General features: G+C 34.0%; 1 protein-coding gene across 1 annotated transcript; it reads right to left on the bottom strand.

The window, feature by feature from the left end:
- Positions 1-474: 474 nt before the first annotated feature.
- Positions 475-6787, bottom strand: LOC125209293 (low affinity sulfate transporter 3-like). Its single transcript, XM_048108896.1, has 12 exons — positions 6360-6787; positions 6105-6153; positions 5801-6008; positions 5221-5395; positions 5064-5129; positions 4764-4994; positions 4554-4680; positions 4188-4474; positions 1661-1854; positions 1414-1496; positions 925-1001; positions 475-814 (listed from the first exon to the last, which is right to left on the bottom strand). Exons 1-12 carry the CDS (start codon positions 6744-6746, stop codon positions 662-664), a joined length of 2037 nt encoding a protein of 678 aa, XP_047964853.1. The 5' UTR covers positions 6747-6787; the 3' UTR covers positions 475-661.
- Between the last annotated feature and the right edge of the window lie 4100 nt (positions 6788-10887).

Genomic DNA, 10887 nt, shown 5'->3' on the forward strand with positions numbered 1-10887 from the left:
GACCAAAATGTTTGTGCCACATATCTAAGCTAGAACTAAAGGAATTCAAGGAAATTAAAATGAATAGCAACAAATGATGAGCTAGAAATAGGAACACCATTTATGCTCTTATATTCAAATATCAAAGGTCTTAATATAATGGATGTTGAAGGAATATTTATGTAAGAAGAGTGGTAGAGGCCGTCATAAAGTGTGTCCTTGAAGGTTATTTATTTGGATATGTGATCTCTCACGAAACAAAAAGAAGAGTGAAACGCAAAGAAGACATTGCTGACTTTTTGGCATCTGAGACACACTTAACAAATTTTTTTTTAATTCGACGCACATGAGGAAGATTATTAAGAAATAAAGTTCTATATATGTTGAATTTGACGCAGCTTTAGAATTAAGCAGAGTTACCAATATGGGCTATATATAGTTAAGAAGTTACCTTCACTATGTTCTGTTGCAGCTAAAAGTATTAGGTACTTATAATGAAAAGAGGTAACGTACTTCACACGAATATATTACAAGAGGCTAGAGTAGTTTACAATGATGGATGACATATGATAACATTTTTATGCCAGCATTAATTTCATGTTGGATGAAATGCAGGACCTAAATGTATCATGTTTATTCAAGCACAAACACACCTCTAGTAGTAATACATTAAGCTCACTATTTAACAACTATTGAGGCCATTCATTTTGAGACGAACCGAAGCTTCCACGGCGTCCCCTATAGACATGAAAACCCATTCTGCACCAATTTTATCTATCAATTTTGCTGCCTTCATCTTCGTAATCACTTGCCACTTCGGATTCACCACTGCTAACTATCGAAACCCAAAAAAAAAAAAAAAAAATTAAAAAAATTAAAAACCAAAACATATATTCGTACTAAGTTGCAAGTTTATCACTATATGACGTTGGAAATGTGGCTTACTTGTAGTCCTCTTGCATTCAGTTTCTTGTGCACTTCTTCTAGTGCATGAATACCCGAAGTGTCGATATTCATCACATCTGCCATTGTTGGTAAATTAAAAGGTTTATTACCCTCAAAAGATGAATAAAAAGGGCAAAATTAAAGAGAATACTTAATCAGTTGTGCTTAATCCACGACTGGTGAAATCTTTAATATCTCTATATATGTTATTTGTAGCAAAAAAAAAAGAAATTCAGTGACTGGAAAAGGATGGTATGAATTTTCTTACGCTAGTAGACATAACAAACTATTGGGTTTTGGATTAAAAGGCTATTACTACATGTATCTATTCACCGTTTAGATTTTTTGGCATGTCTATTTTGCTTCAAATGAGAAATTGAGATTACAATAAAAAGTGATAAACCATGCATGTCTAAAATGGAAATCTAATCATAATTCGTGGATACATTAATTTCAAATTAATCATATACTACAACACAATTTACTTACTAGTCATATCGAGGATCAGTACATAAAGCCGTCCTTTGGCGACTTCTTCGATGTTATTTTCATCGTCTACTGACTTCAGAATCCTGAAACATATACATACGGTTCGTTAATTTATGTTTGATTTAACAATCACCCATATTTCACATAAATATATACGGAGTTGTAATGTAATCAAATGTTAACTCATCCAAAAATGCTAACTACTACCACCAATGTGTGTGCGCGTGCACAAGTAATGTACGTGTACCTTTCTCGGATGAAACTGGCATTGGCGAAGCAAAACGTTGCAGAAGTAATCCTAGTGATTAAAAGACCGGAGAGTTTGTTGGCAATGGGATATTGCATTATGTTGCAGAAAATGTCTGTCCCTGGAACTCTACCCAACTCTTCTGTACTAGGTTTGATAGATATCACTATTACTTTCCCAAATGACATTACCACCTGCATTTTTAACATTCACCAAACGAATTTCAATTTCCTAAATACTTAGTACATAGCAAGATCTTCTTCAATCCAAACTAACTAATGATGAGATCTAAAATCACTAGGACTCCATCTTATCAATTACTCCTACTAAACGAAAAAAGTGGGACACATAATAGAGGAGGGAGTACTTAGATAAGTAAATGTTTATATTACCAAGTCATGAAATATAAAAATTGAAAGAATTATATTCCACATTATAGAGCTTTCAATGGTAACACCAGCAGTGTAAACTATGTAATGCAATAGTTTTTTTTTTATTCAAAAGTTTTGTTTCTAATCTCAAGAAACCATTCAGCAATAATTATTTCTTGGAGATTAACATATAAACAGATAAAATAAATTCAAAACACGTAATTTTATTTTATGTTGCCTTAAATTGTAGTAGTACTCCCTCCATCTCCCAAATATGTCCCACTTTGACCGGACACGGGTTTTAAGAAATGTAATGAAAAGTGAATTGAAAAAGTTAGTAGAATGTAGTTCCTACTATTAGTTTTATAATAAAATGTGAGTAAGATTGAGTTAGTGGAATATATGGTCTACTACCAAAAATAGTAAAAAGTGAAATGAGACAAATTTTGTGGGACGGTCGGAAATAGAAAAATGGGACAAACTTTCAGGGACGGGAGAGTAGTAGTTATTTTGACATTAGATTGTTTGAGCTTGTTTTTTATATTTCAGGTCCTATTAAATTACATGAGTTCTGCTCAAGTTCAAATACCTGAATTTAGCTTTTTTATCTTTTTCAATTTCGGTATATTGTACTTTTGCCATTAGTTTATAATCAAGTGATTTTATACATCATACAAACATAATACCAGTTGAAACCCTACTTGGAGCATAATATTTTATTTTGGTTGTGATTAAAAATCTGGTTTGTAGATACAGTAGATAAAAAGGTCCTATATTATATTCCTTTCATTTTGATAGTATCTATTTATAAACTACCTTTTACTGCATTAGGTGTATTAAGTTCATTTTTTGAAAGTTGCTTTTCATAATTAAATATGATAGTGGCCGAGTTACTTTCGTTGGAATCAAACTAGCACTTAAATAAAGCAAGCAATTAAGGAATATAATCTTGGTACTTTTATTTAAATCTTTTCTTTACGACTGTTGAAGATACCTTTATTATGGTACTCCAATTCTGAACCCAAGATGGTGTTTATTAGATGGGAGATTCTCATATTCACTGAACCTGGACGTATTTTAAAGACATTGAGCTTGACACAATTAAACCCTAAATTCTCCATGCCTTTTACACCCGAATCTTTGAGCCAGACAATTTAAATATATTAAAATTAGACCATCAACTTGTAGGGTATAGTTAAATTTAAAAGAACGAATTATTACGAAGAAGAAAACACTCGCTTATTGCATTCCCCAACTCCCAAGCCAACCCTAAAAATATAATTCAACGACTAATTAATGTAATTTTGACTTTTGTAAAATACTACTCCCTCCGTCCCCGATTAAGAGTCACACTTTGACCGGACACGAGTTTTAAGAAATGTAAAGAAAAAATGGTTGAAAAAGTAAGTGGAATGTGAGACCCATTTTTTTATATTGGATTTTATAATAAAATGTGAATGAATTGAATTAGTGGAATGTGAGACCTGCTTACTATTTATAGTAAAAATGAAGTGCGATTCTTAATTGGAGACGGACCGAAATGGAAAAGTGTGACTAAAATCATCGCCATTTTAAAGTATACTATATCATATACTTCTTTGAAAATAATCTGTCATAAATTATTGACGTTTACTAAATATAATCCAAATTAATTACAATTATTTTTGACATACATTTTCATATGAAAGAAAGTCAAATTCCAAATAATTATCGTAGTATAATTTTTTGTGACTCAGTTTTAGTGGAGGCCAATAGATTTAACCAATAACCCACTCCAATGAAGTAAACTTATATATCCAATTGGAAACTCTTTTGTTGGATTCTTATGTAAACCATTTACTTCAACTTGTTTCTATTAATTTGCAATATTCTCCACTTACTGCTACTCTCTTTATCATATTCTCCGTACATCGTCGTTAACGTCACGTTAATATTCCTTCTCACTCATTACGCAATTTACCAACCACTAATCCAACATATTCTCCTTCCTAGTATATATTTTTGGTAAGAAATGCAACACTTAATATTTTTTAATCTATCGGCGGACTCAGTGATTATTCCATTTAGTGATTTATAGGCGGCGATTAATCTTCTGACTATTTGATCAGTGTATCAATAAATTTTTGTCAATTATTAAAAAAACTAGGTAAAATTACCGCGACTAGTAGGCCGATTTCGACAGAACCAAAGAGAACACCGAAGAATGCAGCAATGCAGACCACGAAATCCAGCTTATCGACCTTCCAAATGTTATAGCCTTCGTTGAGATCGATAAGTCCAGGCAGAGCGGACAGAATGATCGAAGCAAGAATAGCCAGCGGAGTGTAATACAAGAGCTTGGTGAAGAGAAGCAGGCATATCAACACAGTCACTGACATAACTATGTTAGATATCACTGTCTCACACCCTGCGCTGTAATTCACCGCTGTTCTTGAAAACGAGCCTGAAATTCATTTTCCACATATATTCATGTCACGCGTGGTAAAACAAATAAAAATTGTCAATTTTGATGGATTAATTACCGGTCGCTGTGTAGCATGATGTTACAGATCCAACCAGGTTCATCACTCCCATGGCAACCATTTCCTTGTTCCCATCCAGGTGGTAACCTTTCATGGAAGCGAACGATCTCCCCACAGCAATGGCTTCCTGATTAATTATAAATTATAATGCTTTTATTTTTGAATTCGAGATACATATACATATATATAGAGTTGTGATCAAGAACTAACAGTGAGTGCTATTAAGGCGCATATTAATCCGATTTTGGCTGCTTCTCCGACATGCTGGCCTCCAAAGTCAAGCTGGTGAAGCGAGCTCGGATTGAGGCCGCCTTTCAAGTGCTTGACGATCTTGATGCCGTGCTTTTCCGCATTCGATAAGTAGACTATTAAGGTGGATACTATCACTGAGAACAGCGGCGCCGTTGCGGCTACCCAAAACAGTTTCTTGTTTCTTTGCCCCTGCAAATTCATTTTCATTTATTTTATTTTATTTTTGCTAATGAATGAACTGGTTTTAGTAGTGCTTACTATGAACCGGGTGATTAGGATGAAGATCAAGAAGGAACAGCCCAGGACAGAATTCAATGGATACCACTGCATACGTTAATTGAACATGATCAGTTGATAATTCAATCCAATTAAGACAGACAAATCATACGTAGTATTTCAGTAATTAATTAATTACTTGTTGACCAAGTGCTTTGACAACAGCACTAAGCACAGAGACGACATCAGTTTTGGAGGTAAAATGGGAGATTCCGAGCAATCCCTTCAACTGTTGGAGGCCGATCACAATAGCTGCACCTCCCATGAATCCTACAATCGCTGCATGTGACAAAAAATCCACCAGAAATCCCAGCCTGAACGCCATCAAAAATTCTTAATTAATTACAATTATAATTTCTTAATAGTCCATCTGTCTGCCATTAAATAATACTCCCTCCGGTCCCAATAAATACAAAACATTTTGTGTAGAAATAGCATTGTTTCCATTAGAAAACATTTCATTTTTAATGAGACAATCCACAAGAAAAAACATTTTATTTTTAATGGGATAAAGGGAGTATATGTTTTTCTATTTTTTAAGGATTTTAAAAACATCATGAGTTTAACGCAAAGTATAAGTAAAAATGAGAAAATAGTTAAATAATGTTAATGGATAGTGGAATCTACATCATTGATAGTAATGCGCACTGAATATGTTTATATACATAGAAATTGGACTAATTCAGTGAGACAAATAAAAATGACAAATTGATACTGACCGGAATATTCCAAAGAGTGCCTGGAAGGCGCCGGTGAAGAAGGTGACGGTGAAAACGGTCCGACGATATGCCGTGGGATCGGCGGAAGGGTCCACCACTTTGGAGATCATCGCAGAGAGCAGCAATGAGACCACCGCCACAGGACCAATAGCGATCTCCCTAGAACTTCCCATTACAGCATATATCAATGGTGGAACCACACTTGTGTCTGAAATACATTACATAAACACATTGATTTTTATAAAATAAAAATAAAAATTGGTGTATGTCAGTATGAGGCTAGTTTGATTGTTGCAAGACTTACACAGACCATACTGTGGATCCATTTTGGCCAGATTAGCATATCCAATACTCTGCAAAATAAATGAAAATATTATGCAACCAAAATCCAACATAAAGAACACCGAAAATTATGAATAAATTTCATGTTTCTGACCCGCACGAGTTTTAATAAATTGTTTGACTTTGTTAAAATAGTTAGTGGAATATGAGTGTAGACAAATAAAAAGGAAAAATGAGACATCTAATGGCGGAGGAAAAGAGAAGTAAATAAAGGAACCTGAGGAATGCAGAGACTAGCAAGAGTCAAGCCAGCCAAGAAATCACTCTTGAACATTGAAGCTTTATAGTTCTTTCCCCATTTGAGGACCGGAAAGAGTGATTGCAAGAAGAGAAGCAGTCGGTTTGGCCTATGCTGCTTTGTGTTGGGGTGAGGTAGAACAGAATCTTTTATGGAGCTGAAGAGTTGTTGCCACGGTGGCGGGGGGTCGGCGGAGGCCAGCAGCCACCTAGACCTCTCCGCTCTGCCCGCGGCCGCCTCAGCATCTAGCGGCTGTAACTCCACAGAGGCGGAGTTGTCAGCCGGCGCTTTACCCATGGCGGTGTTAATTGAAGTGTTTGGGAGAACTTGATTTAGTTGGTGGCTAGATGGTGGTTGCACATCCATTTGACTGAGCTTGCTCGTTATACATGTTTCAGTGTAGCAAATCGGGTTGCATTTGTGTTGTGTCAAGATCATCAACCATATATATATATAGGGGACAAGGAGTTGACCCTGTAACAGTTTTAAGAAAAGTACTCCCCCCCCTCGCCCCCTCTCTTAAATTTTATCATTTTCATCCATTCCACAAAATTTGTTATATTTCACCTTATACTATTTTTCATAGTGCACCTCATATTCTACTAACTCATTTCAACTCACATTTTATTATAAAACTAATATCTAAAAATAGGACTTACTCTCTACTAACTTTTTCAACTAATCTTCCATTATATTTCTTAAAATCCGTGCCCGGTCCAAATGTGACATAATTTAAGGGACGAAGGGAGTAACGAAAAGTAGGTTTGAAAAAGTTACGGGTAATACTTTTATATACTCCGGATTCTGTTACATCGAATATGACACACTTTCCTTCTTGGTTTGTCCAACATGCTGACTCATTATGAATAAAAGAAACATTTTTATTTCTATTTATCCATCTCTTACTTTATTCTTTTTACTTAACACACAAAATAAAATTGCATAAAATCTCATGCTGCACAAAGAAGGGGTCACCTTTGGAGGTTATCTTTATGTCCCAACCTAAGTGAAACCAATTTATTTTGGCACAAGAATTTAGGAAGCGGCATTTAGTGGGTTAAATTATAGTCCCTCCGTCCTATAAGAATAGGTCATACTCCCTCCGTCCCGCATTAACTGTCACACTTGCATTTTTGCACTCATTTTATAAAAATGATACTCCCCCCGTTCCATAGTATTAGAGTCATTTTGCTATTTTGGTACGTTCCATAGTAATAGAGTCATTTCCCTTTTTAGTAAAAGTCAACACATTTTTCCACACATATTTTACTCTCTCTTACTTTTTTCTCTCTTCATCTCTCTCCTTTTTCATTTTCCACTTTATTCTCTCTTTACGTAACTCATCTAACACAATTTTTCTTAATCTCCGTGCCGAAAAGAAACGCCTCCATTACTATGGAACAGATGGAGTAATAAATAGTTACAATCGAGAAAATAAGGTAGAGAAGAGCTCTCTCTTATTTTACTATTTCTCGACTTTAACTATTTATTATCATTTTTACAAAACGAGTGCAGAAATGCAAGTGTGACAGTTAAGCAAGATGGAGGGAGTATTGTTTTTTTCGTCCGTCTCATAGAACTTATCCATATCTATTTCTAACAACATTTTTCTCATTTCCTTTTACTTTATTATCTATGTATCCCACCATCAACTATACAATTTCAACTCTATTTTCCCTTCTCTCTTACTTTACCAGTTACTACACATTAAAACTCATGTCAACCCTAAATGTCCTATTTTTATGGAACGGATGGAGTAAATAATACAGTAGGGGATAAGAAAATTAATTATTGCCAAAAAAAAGGAAATGCCCCACTTAACCTAGAATATTCTGAAAAGGAATATGCCTCACTTAGCCTGAGCCAGATGAGGTATCTTGGAATAATTTCTAACTAGCGAATCGAGAACTTCAAAGTATAAAAAACTCAATATAAAATTAATATTCAAAAGTCCGTCTTTTTACCCAGGCCCAATTGCTTCAGCTGCAACAGCATCAGTAATTCCTCGCAATCGCTTCACCGAGAGTTCCTCCAGCAATCCGTAATTCTCGATCAACGTGTTCAGCTCTTTATCCCCAAAACTTGGAAGACCCACACAAGAATGTATGCAGATTTCTACAATTCGCGGCAAAATTGACATTCCTTTGTCAGTGAGCTCGTGGCAGTCACGGAGCTTCAGCCTCATGAAGTTCGCGCAGCTCTTATACCAAATGATGCAAAATTGTATGGAGAATGACTGAACTGGTAAAAAAAGAATTCAACGATTTGAGAACTTCAGAGCATAAAAACTCAATGTAAAATTAATATTCAAAAGTCTGTGTTTTTAGTTCAACAATGAGGTCTTTATATAGGCAAAAGGAAATCCAAAACTTATGAAAAATAAAACTAAAATGAAAATAACTTAAAGGAAAATAAGCAAAAAAGAAACCTATAATTTGGTAGAGGAAAAAACAATTACTAATAACTTTCCATCCACTGATTGTACTAATTAGGAAATAAATAAAACTCAAAATATAACTTGCTTAGCTTTCAAGTTATATATTCTAGAACTGCATAATTTCTATACATTAAAAATCTTTTTTAAAACATCTATTAAGGACAGTATCATCTCCGGTACACTGAGACATGATTATATAGATAACAATATTAGTGTTTATCGATGTTATATATAACTATCCAAGATGTCATGATTATTGGGCTACGGAAAATCACACTCCCTCCATCCCATTACAAGTGATGGATTTCTTTTGGACACGAAAATTAGAAAAAATGATATATATTGAGTTGGAGTGGAGAGAGTAAAGTATGAGAGAGGAAAAAGTAAGTGAGAGGAAAAAGTAAGAAAGAGAGAATAAAGTAAGAGAGAAGAAATAAAGTAAGAAATAGATAGAGTTTTCTTTATAGCAAAAAAAGGAAATTGATCACTTATAATGGGACAACTTAAAATGGAAAGTTGATCATTTGTGGTGGGACGGAAGGAGTACGTATTAATAATTTAAAGTATCATACAACCAACATTGTATACTCAATATTACTTCAATAAATTAGAGAAATATATTCACCGAGATCTCAAGCTTGGTTTTAACAGCAAGAAGTATAAAATATGCTTCCTCCGTCCCTGGAAATTATAGACTATTTTCTTTTTAGTCCGTCCCTAAAAAGTATGAACTTTCTAATTTTGGAAACTCTCTTATCTCTAATGAGGTAGTACCTATTATCCACTAACAATACTTTTAAAACTTTTTCTTTATATCTCTCTATCTCTCTAATGAGGTAGTACCTATTATCTATTAACAATACTTTAGTAGAGAATTTCTAGAATAGGAAGTGGATGCCTATAAATAGTCCATAGTTGTACCATTTTCATAAGTTGAAGAAGTTGAACAGGTTGAGAACTTGAGAAAGTTTGAGAAATAGAGTGTTCCTTTGTTTCCCACATCACAACATCTCCTAAAACATTTCTCATATATTCCACCCATTCTCCTCTAAAATATTTCCTCCAAACTAAATTACTCCTCCAACATATATCTTTTATATTCCAACATAGTTTTACACCAAATCTAAATCAATAGGACATTTAAAAACAATACTCTTTTTGTCCTCTGCAAATAGACACTCTTTTGTTTTTTTATCCGTCCTCTAAAAATAAAAAAAATTCTATTTTAAGGAAATTTCTTTTACTCTAATGAGACGGACCAATTTTCCACTAATCCGCTTTTCTTTCTATATATTTTTAATATTATCAATTTTTAATCTGTTTCTAAAATTCATATTTTTAGGAAAATTATCAAAATTATGGTATAATTATTTACTTTTTAAAGTTATAAAGTGGATCAGAATTTAATTAAATTTAATAACTTTTTTGTTTATTTGCACCTTGTAAATGGAAACAAATCCCAATATAAAAATAATGATCAGTTTTATTTTACCGTTGACTTGGTGAGATTTTCAAACGTAGGCGATTTTATGCAATTTTCTGGAAGGCCTGTCGTGGGGTGGGACCCTTCTTATATACCCAGTTTGGTTTTTTTCCGACATATTTATTCAGATTTATTCTTTTATGATTTTTGGAAATGTTATTGTGAAGAAGAAACAAGTTTAAGGGATTGATGTTCATCCGAAACAGGAATAGCCACATCTCATCAATCTAAAGCAAAATTTCCACTCATCTTTGAAAATGATTACAGCCCAGAAAAATGTTGTTCACAAATGGAGAGAAATAATTGGGGAATTGGAAATGCAAATCGTGAGGTTCACTGAACTTGGACGCATTTTTGTGTGATAAGTTTATTCCTAAACCAGAGCCATTGAGTGTGCGTTGCAAAAGGTAGGTAACTTCCTAACTTTGTCATTAAATTTAGGGGATACTTGCAATAATATTAATAGAAAAATGTAACACAATTTTGCCACTTTGGGCTAACTAAAATATGCTCTCAAGTGTGTTGAATTCAGTGGTGTGTGGGTCAATTTTCTTTTCAATTTGTGCACTTTTAATGGCATTTGGAGA

This window comes from Salvia hispanica, chromosome 1, assembly GCF_023119035.1.
Source record: "Salvia hispanica cultivar TCC Black 2014 chromosome 1, UniMelb_Shisp_WGS_1.0, whole genome shotgun sequence".
In the NCBI taxonomy this organism is placed as follows: Eukaryota; Viridiplantae; Streptophyta; class Magnoliopsida; order Lamiales; family Lamiaceae; genus Salvia; species Salvia hispanica.

Excerpts from the sequence above, each read along its gene's own strand:
- LOC125209293 (XM_048108896.1), bottom strand. The coding sequence starts at position 6,746 with ATGGATGTGCAACCACCATCTAGCCACCAACTAAATCAAGTTCTCCCA. Across the intron at positions 5,396-5,800 it reads GCACTCTTTGGAATATTCCG|GCTGGGATTTCTGGTGGATT; the intron begins GTCAGTATCAAT and ends GATGGCGTTCAG. Across the intron at positions 4,475-4,553 it reads ATCATGCTACACAGCGACCG|GCTCGTTTTCAAGAACAGCG; the intron begins GTAATTAATCCA and ends AATGAATTTCAG.